Source organism: Echeneis naucrates, chromosome 10 (assembly GCF_900963305.1).
Source record: "Echeneis naucrates chromosome 10, fEcheNa1.1, whole genome shotgun sequence".
Classification (NCBI taxonomy): Eukaryota; Metazoa; Chordata; class Actinopteri; order Carangiformes; family Echeneidae; genus Echeneis; species Echeneis naucrates.
In genome coordinates this window covers 11,615,452-11,631,991 of record NC_042520.1, presented here as the reverse complement: position 1 = coordinate 11,631,991, position 16,540 = coordinate 11,615,452, and the positions used below count along the sequence as shown (strand labels likewise).

General features: G+C 39.2%; 1 protein-coding gene across 6 annotated transcripts; it reads left to right on the top strand.

The window, feature by feature from the left end:
- Positions 1–1,562: 1,562 nt before the first annotated feature.
- stx3b (syntaxin 3b) lies at positions 1,563–15,441 on the top strand. Of its 6 annotated transcripts, none has more exons than XM_029512732.1 (11): positions 1,563–1,942; positions 7,602–7,676; positions 7,788–7,887; positions 8,242–8,316; positions 8,404–8,474; positions 8,711–8,819; positions 8,912–8,985; positions 9,509–9,643; positions 10,362–10,472; positions 14,635–14,727; positions 14,821–15,441. In XM_029512732.1, exons 1-10 carry the CDS (start codon positions 1,913–1,915, stop codon positions 14,710–14,712), a joined length of 858 nt encoding a protein of 285 aa, XP_029368592.1. In that variant the 5' UTR covers positions 1,563–1,912; the 3' UTR covers positions 14,713–14,727; positions 14,821–15,441. The 6 variants fall into 6 exon arrangements, with proteins under 6 accessions (XP_029368592.1, XP_029368590.1, XP_029368595.1 ...); XM_029512730.1 differs by lacking the exons at positions 14,635–14,727; positions 14,821–15,441 and adding exons at positions 11,890–12,009; positions 12,326–14,201; XM_029512735.1 differs by lacking the exon at positions 10,362–10,472 and adding an exon at positions 10,724–10,834 and having other exon boundaries at positions 14,635–15,441.
- Positions 15,442–16,540: the final 1,099 nt, after the last annotated feature.

The following is a 16,540-nucleotide window of genomic DNA, read 5'->3' as shown; positions in this document are numbered from 1 at the left end:
ATAAGATCAAACTAAAGGCAACAGCAGGCTGGCTTAACGTGGGCAACTGCACCGGGGCCCCAACTGCTGCTTCATTACATGTGAATGGGCTTTGCTAATTTGCTAAACTGCAGTGTGTGTGAAGGGACCTGTGTATATAAACCAGTAAATGTCCTTCAATTTCTAGGGCAAGGATGTGATTTTTTTGAAAGATGCATACCTTTGGCTGTGCACATATAGTGCCCTAGAGCCTTGGCCTGGCCTTGAAAAACTGGTCTTTGTAAACACAACAGCAGAGACATGCACTTTAATGGGGACTTAGGGATGACGGCGTGATGTGGCGGAGAGGAGACAATAAGGGGCCCCTAACTGGTCAATCCGGCCGTGTCATCGGGCACAATGACAGAGCTTTAGTAGCTAAAGAGATGAAAAGCTTTTTCCAGAGCTTTTTCCAAACGCAGCACTAGCTGCTCAACACTAATTGGCCACCAGATGTCGTTCGTGATCTTTTGCTGACAGCACGGAAAACGGTCCCGTCAGGATTACATAATGTTTTTTTCGCGTGACGTGTTCCTTCCTCACGCGATGGTTACTGTGGAGGTCTTAATATGTTCAGTCAGATAGGCCGTTTGCCTCCATAAATCCCCCTCAGGAGACGACAAGCAGTTTACAGTCAACCACCAGCTGTGATAAACCCTGATCAGTGAAACCCGGCTGGGAATATCAGATTTACCTGAAGTTCAGACCAATACACCTCATTACTATCTCCAGGCATTTAACTGGACATATTTTTCATTAGGCTCAAATACGACATATATTCATAAAATACATTTCTTTAACTTCACTTTAAAGTATTCATTTAAAGTTCATTTAAAGTATTAAAATGGTTAATCCGTAATTTCCCTACCCATCACATCACATCACATCACATCCTTTCCCTTATTTGATGACACAGTTTTTCTAGTTGATGTTTCTTTTTTCTTTAAATTGCCAAGAAGAAAGAACTTGGTCATTTGCTTATTTTAAATTTTGCCTTAATCCTAACCCTAACCCTAAACGAGTTAAATAAGTAAAGCTAATAATAATTAGAATCTTATAAGTGAACGTCGTTGCTTTAAAATGTGCTTCACACTGCTACTTTTCATCTTTCACTTTCACCCTCAGAACCTGAATATATTTCAAAAATGTTAATTTTATATCTTGCAAAGTTTTTTTCTGCAAAGTGACTAAAAGTATCAGGATGATATAGTGTCTGTGAAAACATTTGGAATATGACATTTGCCTGGCGAGGAGCAAAAGTAAAAAATAAACAAAAAAGAAATACTCAACTAAAACGAATATATCTAAAAATTGTTCTCGAGTTGCTACACTTTCTTTGGCCACTTACTTTCCTCCTCTCAATAGTATCCGATGAAGTACTAATATCCCAAAATTCACATAATTCAGTCGTTAATGAAATTAATTTTCCCCACTTCACCTGAATGCATCACTGCCGCAGGTGGCTCAGGGCGTGGCTTCATCCTTACCGGACAGGGCTCTGTCCGCGCATGCGCGCAGCAGCAAAATGCGTTTTAGAGCGATTACTGGCGTCCAGCGGCGGAGAGAGATTAAACTGCTCCACACAACTGTTGTTTTAATCCCCGGGCCAGGGGATTTAGCAAAGGAAAAACAGTGGCTCTTAACCCAGCAGCCATATTGTATGGAAAAACCACGGAAAGACTCCTGTTTTCAGATAAAGTCTGTTTCTGAAGACATCTCTGCCAAGACTTTGGGGGAGTTAAATAATCTGTAACTGGCGGTGGGGCTGTGTTGGACAGCTAGCCTGCCAGCTGGCTGAGGACCAAAAGGAGTTTCTGATAACGTTTTTAAGACATTTTTACACAACATTGTTCTCATCGCCTTGGTTTGAAGTGTCGATTTATTCGATTGAAAGATGAAGGACCGATTGGAGCAACTTAAAGCGGTAAGTTTTATCCAGGAAATGTGAAGTTTGCTCTGCTGTCTTCTGTGGCTTTGAACAGGATTTGGAAAAAAAAAAAAAAAAAAAGAAAATATATTAAAGCACAAGAAGATGAGTTGAAACATTTTCCAGTGTTTCCACCTGTTGTTAAGTCTGACCACATTATTGATTGTGGTACAGAGTGATGACATGGATGTAGAGAGACTGCAGTTTGGAAGGCCGATGAAATGTATTTAGATATTGTCTCTATGTACAGCCTTTATGTGTAATCTGACTGATCTGATATGAACTCAGGTATTCACGCCAATGTAGTGCAATTGCAATTAGTTTGATTGCATTAACTGTATCTGATTTTAAGTTGTGTGTGTAAGATGTTGCTCAGACCTTTTGCTTCTTAAAATGTGATAAAAGCTTGGTCGTGGTTTCATTCAGCTTTGGCAGTGCTACAGGGATCCACTCACCACTAAACCAGAAATGTTAAGTCCGTTATTCATTTTGCTTTTTGACAGAAAATCACACATTCAATATCCTTTTCTTTCAGCTTCTCACACGTGACTGCCGCTGGCTTTCTTTTTCTTTTTGTCTTTGTCAGTCGAAATTAGATGCCTTTTATGATACGTTGGCGCGCTAAAACAAAACAGGAAATTGGAAGTTGTCCCCTTGGGCCTTTTTAAATATTGGACAATTATCTGATATTTTGAGAACAACGTGACAAAGCAATGAAAGTATTGATCATTAGAGAAAACATGAACTCACACATTCACTACTAGAGCTGCATTGAAACTGTACTTATTTGCAACACAGAGGTATCATTGTTATTAATCTTTTTTTCCCATTCATATCTGAGTAACTAAATTCCCTTTACGCCCACTGCAGGTGAGGCCTTGGTCCTATTGCAACCAGAGTCGGGATATGTTGCTATAGCTACCTGAAACTGCTGGCCAAATATTTACTGTGTTTAAAGTGTCTGTATTGCGCCCCCCCCCCCCAACCAACACAGACGAACACACGTACACACACCCACACCCCAGGCGTTTGTATCTCACACAGCTGGCTTCTTTTCAGAGGAAAGAAGTACAGATAGCAACTTCAACTTGAATACACAACACGTTTGTCAGGAGGCTGGTTCATCTGTTAACATCTGTAAAACTTCTTCTTCAAGTCACCGCTCTATTGTAACGGCAGCTTCCATCCAAACTCAGTTTTTTTTTTTTTTTCTTTTTACCATTTTGGTTCTATAGCACTTACCTGCTCCCTTTATGTTCCAACTTGTGTTAACTTTCTAATGTTTAACTTTCTGATTGTAATTAAGCTCGTGTTTGCCGTGTGCAAGGGTCATTTGTTCATGTGGGCTCGTGCCACTTATGTGATCGCGTCATCTGAGACACTGTTGACTAAGAGCAGGTTGGGGAAGACAAGTAAGAGAAAACCAGGACTGTAGTTTGACATGACAATTCATGCTGAAAACTGCCCTATAAGCTCCTTGAATGCCGTTTGCGTGCTCCAGCCAATTGTTACCAAGAGTAGCTTAGTTGGCAACAATTCTTGACAAATATCACGTGACTATTCAGTAAAGCTCCTGCTGTTCGTCCATTAATTACCGAATTGGACAGTTTTTGTAATTGGTTAATTGTCTTGGTCATTTTAAAACAGTGAGACAATCCCAAATATTGTCAGGTTCCAGCTCCTCTCCTGTGGAGATATGTTACCTTTTCTTTGAGTTTTCAACTACGGGTAGAACAAAAGGCCCTTTTGATCAACATTTTTCATTATTATTTGCCATTTCACTGACTGAATTAAAAGAAATAGATTATAGAAAGTGAACATAACTTATATTCAGATTCAAGGGCGATGCCAATGTGATAGCAGGATTTAGTTATTCAACCTTTTTGTTTCCCTCATAGCACAGTGTACAGTTTCCCTGAAGGTACCACTGTGGTGGGCAATTGTGTTACCTTCCTTTGTCACATGGCTCAGATATCAGCACACTGACTGAGGGAAATTGTAACACTAATAACACGGCTTCTGTGGCACATAGGGATTTAAAGTCCCTTGTTAGATTTCCCCATTGCATTAACGCAGATCCCCGTGGAGTATTTTGGCTTCTGTTGACATGTTGCTGTAAATCTGACCCCAGCCTCCTGTCCTATTGTGATAGTTTGTGGCTTACCGTCTAAATCAGTGGGAGAAACTACTACACAGGTCTGCAACACAAAAATATTTTCACACTCAAATCATTCATCAGCTGAATATTTTGCTAAAATTTGTAGGTTGGCCTATAACAAATCACAAAAACACCAGCATATTCACTTTACTTAAATAATGACATTTTTCCAAGTAATGGAGGCAACCCTCGTGGAGAATAAGATAAATTGTGAAAGGTAAGCTGCTTTTCTTTTCTTTTCCTTTTTTCTTTTTTTGAATGACTGAACAATGAACTGATGACTGAAATAGTTGCTGATTACTTTTTATTGGCTAACAGATCAATCCACAAACTTGGAACTCTGGAAGCGAACAGGTTACAGTTATTTCAGCTCAGCTTAGTCTCAACCTTGAATGTCTGCTGCTCAGACCTGGCACTATCATATTATTTATGATCTTCAGAGACAAAGTCTACCAATTTATCACCTTCCAGTTTCTTGAAGATGACGGAGTCATGGGAAAGATGAGTGAGCTTGGGGGTTGGACATTCAACATGGGCTGTGGTTGGTGTCATGGCTGTTATGTCCACATAGTTTTGTGTATGATTTTGACTCATAAGGCTTTCTTGAGTGTTTCATTTATTTATTTTTTTATTGGTGCTCTTGGACTTATCGGTTGTGTGTACTTGTTTGCGAACGTGTCTTTTTGGTGCTTTATTTCTCTGTCCATGGGTTTGTTCACAGTTTACTTTCGTATTTGATCTGGGCCTCGAAAATGATCAGAGCAAAACAGTCTCCCAAGCTGGGCACCAAACAAATTGTGTGTTAAGAGAGCCACTCACATTGATAAGTAGTTGCATTTGTGAAGCGGAACATCTGCCGCAGTGTAAAACCTCTGTTCAGTCATTGCTTTGTTTAGACGCATAATGCAACCTGACAAACGGTTAATATTTTTATCCAGCATTAGTGCAATAAATCAATCAGAATGAAATAAGCCTGCATCATGAGTGACATTTCCATCATTCACGTAGTTGGTAACATTGATGAAAATGGTATCCAGTGTGTTTAGTAATGTTTTCACCGTCTTTATGTAGCTAAGCATGACATTAACACATTTTTATCAATGCAAATTTAATTTGCTGCTTCAGTCAGTCAACATTTTGGCTCAGCTGCCCAAAGTGTCATTAGATCTACTTTGTTCAAAATTTGTATATTTATTTTTCAAAAAGGATGATGAGATGTGTGTGTTACTTTACCTTCAACACTGGAATCACAAAGAAGCATAAAATGCTTAATGTCAGTCCACTCTTACCAGAACACAAACATTGCTTATCTCATGCTGCGTTTTCACAACCACAACTGATGATAAACGTGCACACTATGCGTTACATCACTTCCAACCCCTGTGCACTGATCAGATGCTGAGTGAGGTTATCGTGTTATGAATTACCTTTTGGTTGAAACTGCCTCTGATTGTGAGTCATTATTAAACAGTTTTTACATGGAAAATAAGTGTGTGTGTTTGTGTGTGTGTCTATTGTTGCAAACATCAGGCCCTTTCACCTTCTTTTTGCTGAATGAGAGACAGTGGAAGGAAGTGCGTGCTGTTCTTATCTCCTTACTGCAGAAATGCTGTGTGAGAGAGCATAATACGTGTGGCTGAGCGGTGCGTTTGATGACTAACTCAGCGTGTAATTCAAAAACAAGCAGTGTGTCATTGTGAGTGTTCAGTGCGTTGTTTGTTACAGCAGGCTGGACCAAATAGCCAAGACTCCATTTGCAAGTCAAATTTTAGATGAGGGGCGAAAGGTTAAAGACAACCTAGAACTGCCCAATAGGGCTGTGACTGAGTTTTCTTTTCACCCATGTTGCTACTAAAATGTAAAAATGTTATATTCTAGAATGGCTTGTTGAAGGCAACCAAAATCATCAATTAAATAAATGTAGCATATATCAAAGTTCTTTAAGGCAGCCCGCCTTAAAGGACTTTGATATATTTTTCAAGCCAAAATGCCCAACGATAGACAGTTCCGGAAACTTAAATGTGACTGTTTACTTGTTTTACTTATCATAAAATGACATTTAAAATACAAAAGATTTAAACTTTATGTGGGACAAAGCATGATACAACTATGTCCTCTGAGAAACTGCCATTTCGTCACTATGTCACATTTCAAAGAATATCTTTCCTGCTATAGTGTAAATTAGGTGTTATTCCTGTTCAGTTGGTATGACACAGCTGGGCTTTGCTTTGGCAGGTGTGTCGGCCAACATGCTCCCTGCTTTGGCTTTGATCCAGATGGATTCAGGAAAGGACGCATGACTTTGTCCAGGAAAGTCAAGTTAGACTTCCGACTCTGTCACCTTTTACACACCAGAGCGACAAACTGCTATGTGTTGAGATTATGGTGTACATAAACACGACTTTAAATGCAGAAGTAATTCAAAGGACGGGAACAAATGCAGAATATTGTCCTCTTTTCATTTCTTGTCAATAGTTTTTCAGCTGTACACTATTACAGCCCGGTAGTAATAGTATTTCAACCAGGGAAGTCAAATGAAAACAGGTTCAGTTCCAGGACTCTTGCCTTCCTTTCCTATGTAAATATTCACTAGCAGCACTGAGTTCTTGATGGCCAACAGAGCTACGCTGCCTTGTGTTTACTGACTGTCTTGTGACATATTTATGACATCAGCAGAGTTAACTTTTCTGCTAGATACATTGGCTCTAGGCGGATTTGAGTCTGACCAATATTCCTTGTGGATGTGTCAAACAGAGGTATTAACCAGGAAGCAATTTCATCAGTACGCCCTTCAGTGGTGGCTCATGGTATAATTATGGTGTTTAGCATTATTTATTTTTTACCTCTCTGATGACAAATGATTTTCAGGGAAGCAGTGCATTTTTAAGCTCCAGCCCGGAGGTATTATGATCGAGGGGACGTCTTCGAATCTGGCTGAAACATTCAGGAGATTAACTCACAAATGTAATCTTCAGTTATGGCGGCGCAGGTGGTTGAGTGGTTAGCGTGGTTGGCTCATTGTCGCATTGTCCCTGGTTCTTTCTCTCCCACTTTTGTGATGGTGTCTCCGCCACTTAACACTCAAAATAAAGGCACAAAATGCCCCAAAAAATAATACTTAACGTTTTATTCTCCAGTTATAACACAATATAAGACAAGCAAACTAAAATCATTTTAACGATGCATGCTTGTAAAATATAAACATAGGCATTAAGATGATCTAGAAATGTAAATATACGTGCTAATGTTACTGTTTTAACAATAGAGGGTTTAAAAGCAAAATGAAAAATAAAATGGAATGCAACAATAGATGAAGGGCATAAATAGCAATGAAGGGACCAAGCTGTTTTTGTGTTACTGTGGTGAACACAATGACCATCTAAATGAACCTTCAATCCTGAAGCGTTAATGATCTGCAGAGAAACATCTAATACCCTTAATAGGCTTTCTGGATCCACAGCTGCTTGACTGATAGTCTGCACCTTTTTATTTTGTCAGACATGTGATCAAGATGATGATGAGGTGGAAATAGCTGTGGACAATGCAGCCTTCATGGACGAGTTCTTCTCTCAGGTGAGTATTACTACCTGTGCCTCAATATTGTTTGTTGTTTGTTTTTTGTTTTTTTTTGTATTGCTATTTTTGCACGTTTATGTCATTTTGTATTTTTCATGTGTGTTTCAGATTGAGGACATCAGGAGCAGTATTGATAAAATTGATGAAAATGTGGCCGAAGTCAAAAAGCTTTACTCAGTTATCCTGTCTGCTCCCACCTCAGATCAGAGTAATATACAACACACAGCTTTCCTTCCTGTCCTTGTGCTTTTTCCTTCCCCTCTAGAGGTGTTTTTCTGCCCTACTTGCATATGATCGTATTAAGCCTATTTTTCTGACCTAACCTCAGTCCTTACTAATGTCTCTCCTTTCCAAGATGCAATTAATTCCCATTTTCCCATTCCATACTTACATACCAGTCATTCAGACTGGGTTTTAAGAGCATTATTTTTTAAGGCAACATTAAGGAAAGTGCTGATATGAAAATGTCAGTCATGTTATTACATTTTAAAAAGCAATAAGTAGGATTTTATTTGTAATTCAACATTCTCAGTTGTTCATTGCAAATTTTCTTCCTGCTTAGAAACGCAAGAAGACCTGGAGGCAATCACCAATGACATTAAGAAGATGGCCAACAATGCAAGAAACAAACTCAAGAGTAAGTCTTTCTCCCATTTTGACACAATGGTGTGCTGTTAATGATTTCAAGTTCAATCATACATCATTATATTGGTTTGATTCCCAGCCATTGAGAGGAATCTGGAGTCTGAGGAGCAGGAAAGGGTGTCAGCTGACATGCGGATACGTAAATCTCAGGTAGATGATTTGTGAGTCTTAAGTTTCAGGTGACCTTTGGACAACAAATGTTTTGTAGCAAATTGTTCTTAGCCTGAATGTAAGGGTTAGGGTTTTCATTGTCCAGTTCATATGAACTTCAAAAATTAGGCTTGAATCAAAGCTTTTTTAACAATTGTGCATATTTGTGTATGAACCAGAAAAAGACAGTAAAACATCACACCTGTGGTAATGGTACGTCTCCTGTTGTCTTCCAGCATGCAGTGCTGTCTAGGAAGTTTGTGGAGGTCATGACAAAGTATAATGAGGCCCAGGTGGACTTCAGGGAGAGGAGTAAAGGACGTATTCAGAGACAGCTAGAAATCAGTAAGTGACACCCACATTCACAGTCATGTAATAGGGGGCTAATCCTGCAAGGTTTTTTTTTTTTCATTTTCTTTTTTTTTTTTTTTTTCTAGCTGGAAAAGCAACAACAGATGAAGAACTTGAGGAGATGTTGGAGAGTGGCAATGCTGCTGTGTTTACTGCAGGGGTATGTATGTGTATACAACCACTTTGCCTTGAGCCGGCTCATGTTGCCCATGCTGAGAAAAAGTCGCCAGTTTTGCAGTGAAACTCAAAATGCAATAGCTCTGCTTAGCCTTTCTTGACTTTGTTGCGCTGGAAGTCACTCAGAGTCCTCCAACTTTGATTTTATTCATATCACAGCCAAATGAGGATTCTTAAAAAAAAAAAAAGCAATTGCAATGAAATGTCCTAGAAATGTATTTCTGCCTCAACAATGCTTATTACATAATTTTAAGCTTTGTGTTTAAAGCTTAAAGCATTTTCCAGTTGGCCAACACAGAGGTAAAATAATGGTTTTGGTTTTAAGCCAAATCAATTGTTAAATATCAGCATATCTGATATCGACAATATCAGTATTGTGCATCATATCATATTATATCATGTCATGTCATGTAATGTCATCAAGGAGGGCATTAGAAGGGATGCCAAAATTGAGATATTTGTGTGTGCATGTCTCTGTTTCTTCTAAAATGTTCCTCCGTATATAGATTGTGGACTCTGGAATCTCCAAACAAGCCCTGAGTGAGATTGAATCCAGACATAAAGACATTGTCCGCCTGGAAAGCAGCATCAAGGAGCTGCATGACATGTTTGTAGACATTGCCATGCTGGTGGAGAGCCAGGTACGCTCCACTACTCTTCCTATCAGTCACTACAGGAACTGCCCACCTACTTCATTCATTTGCTCACTCTTTGCCCTCATCCGGAATTCCTTTTCATGGCTTTGTCTTTTAACCTCCACTGTATTAAACTCTTGAGCGCTTTTTGAAATTTATTTATCTTTCCAACTCTGCTGTCATCCGACCATCAATCTGCATCTGTCTCTGTTTCCTCCTTTCCAGCTCTATGCCCATCTTACACCATTCTTTACTTTCCTCTGCCACTGCCACCTCCATCTCATCACCTATCACAGATGACATCTGCCTGAAAGTACTAAGATGTAAGATGTACTGATGAAGTATCATAATCAACAACAGAGCAGACTTAACATCCAAATCACACCTACTGTTGATCAGTCATGCATGTGTATGTGTATGCTCACATTAGTATACAACTATAACCGCACATTTCTTGCTACTTGCATCATGCTTTCTGAGGGAAAGGCTTGTTTGAGGTAAGAGCCAGTGCACTGCTTGTGTTGTGTGTTCCCAGGAAACTCTTGTTTTATTTCCCGTCTTTATCTGGGAGAGGTCTGCACCCTGTTTGTACCCTAGTAATAAAAACACAATTGTTGAAGCTGTCTGAACATTTTCACTTGTGTAGCAGTAAAGTCTTCGACCATTTTTGTTCCACTTGTTGAAGGATTGCTCTGTATCATTCTGATTGTTGTTTGTTTTTCAGGGTGACATTCTGAACAACATAGAGCAGAATGTATCTAAGTCAGTGGACCACATAACAGTGGCTAAGGAGCAAACCAAAAAAGCTGTCAGGTACCAGACCAAAGCACGCAAGGTAAAGTAGTTCAGCCAACAGTTGGCCCACTTTGCTGTGTAATATTCTTTTCCTCCTTATTTTCTAGGAGGTTTGTTTCACTTCTTGACACCTATAAACTGCAGTATATGCAGACTAATAACACTCCTTCACTGCATCCCACGATCGCACACAGCTGTTTCTGTGCGTTTCTCTTTCTCTCTCTCACACTGTTGTTCTACTTATTTTCTTCTGTTACTTTTCGCCACCTGTGACACCACACCCCATGTTAGGGTGGAATGATTGACAGGATAGAGAGCAACATGGACCAATCAGTGGGCTTTGTGGAGAGGGCTGTAGCAGACACTAAGAAAGCTGCAAAGTTTCAGCAAGAGGCTCGCCGTGTGAGTGACTATATTTAGGAACAACAGTCTGGTTTCCCAAAAGCTATTTTTTTTCTTCCTTTGGAAAGAGCTGATATAAATTTGTGTGAAATTGTGTTTTATCTTGATCATTTCAACAAAGTAAAAATTTTCAGTCATGAATTTCGAAATTGCAGATGGCATTTAATTGCTTCCACCATTGTGGCCCTAGCAACTAGTTAGTACATAAAAAGTTTAAGAAGCTTCAATTCAAGAATGCTTTTGGGAAACCTGCCTGAAACTTGAAAACCATCCCCATCATCATCAAGACCTTTATTTTCACCTTGTTGCCTGTGATGATCCCTAACCGTCCTAACTGCTCTGACCCTGAGACTCCACCCTGTGGCCTGTGGCTCCCTGAGCTTTCAAAACCACAAAAAAAAAAAACTGAATCAACACAATCCCCAGACTCCCAGGCCCACGAGACTTTCCAAAACAACCACACACAAATACACATATTTGCATGTTTTTTTTTCACTTCACTCTTTTTCTCCCAGTTCTTTCTCTTAACTCAGCTTTATCCTTAACTTTATTTCTGTTTACAGTGTGTCTATGTATGCTGCTTTGGTCTTTGGATATTTATAAATGTTAGCTTCTGGCTTTTTCATCTAATGTGAAAATAATTTTTGCGTTGACACGGTAATACAAAGTCAACATTATTGTGCCAAAAGAAAACTGGTTCATCAGACTTCAACAACACTTGAAGAGAGAATTTGGGTGGATACCAAGCTGCAAAAAGGGTTCACGATTTCTGGTACCACCATTTCAGACTAGTGAGAACTCGCCAGACTGTTGAAGCCCCTTGGATAAGAAGCGAAACGTCTTCTTCGACAAATGTCCAGTTGCTTTTAATCCATTGTTGGCCGGACATGACCTGGATGAATGAGAATATACACTTGACATTGTCTGCATATAAATATTCTCCTGTTTAAAAAAAACTAGACTATATGGTAAACAGTACTGCATATTGCACATACGCATAAATCAGATCTATTTATGTCTTGATTGTAATGTATGCACTTGGTTATTTCCAACAGAAAACGGTGATAATAGTGGTGGTTGTGGTGATCTTGCTGGCCTTACTAGCTCTCATTATTGGATTGTCAGTGGGACTGAAGGCAAGCTGATGAGCTAACTGAGTAAAAAGAGAGCTAAAGGTGAGTAGCTCTGGAGTAAATGACTGCTGTAGTCGCACAATGGATGTGGGTAAAGTGTATGCTTTGGAAAAGTGTTTCCACGTCCTTAACCAAGAGGTGTGTGTGTGTTTCTATCCAGAGGGCTTACTTGGGGTGTGTATTTGAAGTTCTCTTGGGCGTGTGTTGTTTCCTCTTATTCTTGTAATTGCCTCTGGTCATTTCTCAGCAAACAAAGCACTGCTAGTGTTGAGTTTAAAGTGGTGGCTGGCCTATGGGCTCATTTCGATTCCCATGCACCTCGTCATTTAAGCTTCTCTCCCTTTGTGTCTCTCTGTAGAAGATGATGGTTGTTGGTGCAGTCTGCCCTGTAGCTGTTTTCATCCTCTTCATCGTCATCCACCCTCATCCTATAGCAGGACCACCGTGCTGCTTCCATCATCTGTTTATTTATCATCCACTCCAGTTTACCCTCCACCAGCTGGCCTGCCAAAGAATTGACTGATATTTGTCAGTTTGTATAGATATAATATCTTTTCACCCACAGATAACTTTAAACTGCACCAAGAGAGCTTTTAAACAGTAGAGGAAGGTTTGGTGTTATAGAGCTGCAAAAAAGGGAAGCTACAGGATTTGGGAGCATTAAAAATTTACATTTGACCTTTGAAATGCATTTACCCTTTTAATCTAAAACATCGTTCTTGGTCTGTGTGGGTTTGTTTGACTACCCAAGGCAGTTCAGACAATTTATGGATGCTCTGCTCTAAATGAGGAAATGAGGTGAAACTGACATGAGGTACAGTAACTATTGTACCTGCGGAGGGAAAAAGGGAATTGAAGATAACTGATCATATTTCACGTGTCACTGAACGTTTGATTGTTCACCATCCATCGCCAAAGAGTGAGCCTGGCAGTCTTAATTTTACCCTCCAGCGAATCCAATCATTTTGAAGCCCTCTAGAAACACACCACCTCTCATCTTTATTTTGTGCCTTCATGAGCCTTGACACATGTTGCGATTGAAAAGCTAGCTACTGTATCTTCACTGTAATGAGATTGTCTTTGTTTGGAAGAGTTGCAGCACACATCACAAAATGCCAAATTTCTCTAATTAAACTCAGATGATCAGGTGAATAACAGTCTTGCGTATGAAGACATGATTATCTTGTTGATAATCTTGCACTTTTTTAAATACTGTAAATGCAAATTGCTTTGTTTTAATACAAGATGATGAAAAAAGAGACCAATAGTAACACAAGTGACTTAGCTTGTTTCCAACAGGAGCCAAGGAGGTTATTGTATTTATTGAATGCTTTGAATGAAGTCGGGCAGAAAGAAATGGTCTCATTTGCTGGAGGCCCTTAATCACTGTGAGATGCATATATGCTACATCAATCATTATATATCTACTTTAACAAAGAGCCAGCCAGTTTATTAGATATCACAAAATGAAACTAATGAAGTCTAAAACAATACTAACAGAACCCAGGTTTAGAAACGTGAGAATTGTCTCCTTTGGGAAAATAGCTTGAGGAAGATGTTGGTTAACCTTAACTGACATTTTAGAGGCTGTAGATTGTGGCTGTTTTAACATCTGTCTGCCATCACTAAATTGGGAGGACTAAATATTGTCAGTATAAAACAACACAATTCATCAATGCCACAAAGTATGACTTTGACCCAGAGATGTTTTTTTTGTTTGTTTGTTTTTCTACTTTGAGTTTACTAATTGAAAATTCCATTACCAATTGAAGACATAACTAATATCCGGCCTGTTGTGTTGGACTGAATTCATTTTACTATATATCTAATAAACTGGCGTCTAACTTCAGTTGGTCACAAAATTTCACTAGGCCTTTTTTTTTTCTTGGTAGGAACAATGTGTGAACCCTACAGTTTATTGAACCACAGTGCATATATTGTCACCGTGTGGCTTTAATGAGGGAATTAAAGCAGGTGATTCTTGATGTGCATACAAGGACTATCAGATGCTGTGCATTTACTGTGGGGGCACTTGAATGCGAGAGAGCCCCCCCCCCCCCCCACCAGCTTGACCTTTTGATTTCTGTCTACTATTGTTCACTCCTTATGTTTCTGTTGAAGCCTTTTTCTTCTGCAGTTAGAGAAGAAAGAAAATAGCTTGAACATGAAGATGTCTAACTTAAGTGCCAATGATTTTAATGGAAATTAAAGATTTTATGTTTTTTAAAAGCTTATTGTGTTATTGATATCTCATACTTGTCTTCCCTTATTCCTGTTCTGAGTGGCATAACGTGATTATTTGACCTTTTCCATGAGACCATTTTATGGAGGATCTTTGTAAATGTGTTTTATTTTCATTGGATGCTGTTGTCAGGATATTGGTGATACAGCATGTTAACCACTGTGTTGTATAGTGCAGCCTTTTAAAGACTTGGTGCACACGTGACAGATGGTAAGTTTTTCTTTTGACCTTTCCTCTCACACGCGCAAAAACGCACACAGACGCACACTAACCTCTCTGATCCTCTGTTCTCCTTTTACTCAGTCATTTCCTAAAACCACTCTGTCTGGTGAAGTGAATAATTACATGGTATTGGCTGCTTTATGTGTAGATTCATGAATAAAAGTGGTCATCTTACAACTGTCTCTTCTGCTTTCCATCGACAGAAAAAGATGATGATTACATTATGCTGTGCCATCATTGGGATCGTTGGATTCTCCTATCTGTACAGCTTCTTCTCATAAAAATGTTTCATACAGGTAACGACTGCTAACAACGTTCAGCACTAAATCATCTACTTGCAAGATAAATGTCTGAATAAAGTATTTTTCGTTTCTTTTTCTTTTAAATAGGGAAGAGGCTTCATTGAAAATGTGCTTACTCCTTATCCCCATCTTGCCATGTCCAGTACTTAAATCTGGTTTAAAAATATATACAATGCATAAAAAAAATTACCTTGTGCACTTACTCTTCCCTCCCTCACTGGATGTTCAATTATCTTCTTGCTGTATGAAGTATTTGAAAACGTGTTATAACTGTGTAGACTTCTGAGTCCACCTGTCCTCAACCAAATGGCTCAACAATGACTTAATCATTTTGGGACACGTTATCGTCTACTGCCTCCTGGTGGCACACATGGGGGACAATCATAGTTGGACCATTTTTAATTATCAGTAAATTATCTAGAAGAATTTTTAGGATAAGGATTTAAAGTTAGGAAATGTGCATGAGGATTTTTTTGTGCTATGTGGACTAAAAAGTCAAAAACCATTATGCGCTGGTCATTAATTTCCAATTAAGTAGTGTTTTCTGACTTCTTTCTTGTCATGATTTGGATAATTTGTGTTTGATTGTGTTGTGTCTGACCTGTATGCATCCGTGTTGCTGAATGTCGCTTATGCAGGTCTTTGCTGCACCAGCGGCTGTCACCGCTCACTGGCTGCTTGTCAGCCCAGTAAAGCCGGTTATGTAATAAACTGTTTCTGTGCGTTGTACCAAGTGTGGATTATTGCTTTGTTTCCCTCGTTGGAGGTCCAATCATAGCTCAGCTGATCGCCTGTTTATGTGGAGGGTCCGATCCTGATGTCCACCATCCAAAACCTTCTACTGTCAGAGCACTGTGGCTCTCATTTGTCCTCCGTATGTGAACGGTCTAATGAAGACCGTGTGTGCACCAACATTATCGCGTATCAGGAGCTTTCCTGACCTCATTTCATCCCTCATCTCCACCATCCTCCCAAATGGGAACAGGCCCCGCCCATCAACACCCTGTGGGGCGGGGTCTACTCAGGGGTTCGCTCGTTTTGCTGCTTTGCGTACGGACGAAAAACAGATATGGGAGTATTCAGAAAATTCACGCGCTTGTGTGAGTGATGATAAAATAATAATGTGACAATATTCGAAACTTCTATTGTAACACAAAAAGATGCTTATGATGTTAATATGATGCACACTTTACACGTAGCTGAGCAGAAGAACACTACGTTGTGTATATAATTTAGACGGCACTTGCATTAATAATATAGAAATTATAACAGGTGGATGAGAACAAACGTCAAGCCGTCTTGTTATATTAACAGTTATATTAAATATTTCGATAACTTGAGCAGTAACAACTATTGGCCAGTTAATTTGTCAATACGATAATAAAAGAATTATGTTATTGTTAAACAAATGTGAGTTTTCTTAGCCAGATAAATTACCAAACGGATGTCGTTGAAATGGACTGTTTGTCAAAAATAAAAAATTATTATATTTCGCACCTGTATTTGTGATACTAAAATGTGTATGCGGTTGACTTCTTTCAGTTTATTTTCCACACGATTCTACACTATTCTAACATTAATCTATACAGTGTCATATCCATCCTATATCCCACTTTTTACTCTACAAGTAGCCTATAATTTGTCGCTTGTCCGTCGGTAGATAGGTTTTTACTCCATAAATGGGGTTAATGTTTCTTCCATGACTGGGATTAGTACGGAAACTAAAGAGCAGCCAGACCGGGGGAGGCCAAAACAAGCACACTTGTATATTAACATATTTTAATCTTGTTTAAATAGCACAGTCATT

Coding starts and splice junctions, on each gene's coding strand:
- stx3b (XM_029512729.1), top strand. CDS start 1,913: ATGAAGGACCGATTGGAGCAACTTAAAGCG. Junction 7,677..7,787: donor TGGACGAGTTCTTCTCTCAG/GTGAGTATTACT, acceptor TGTGTGTTTCAG/ATTGAGGACATCAGGAGCAG. Junction 7,888..8,241: donor TGCTCCCACCTCAGATCAGA/GTAATATACAAC, acceptor CTTCCTGCTTAG/AAACGCAAGAAGACCTGGAG.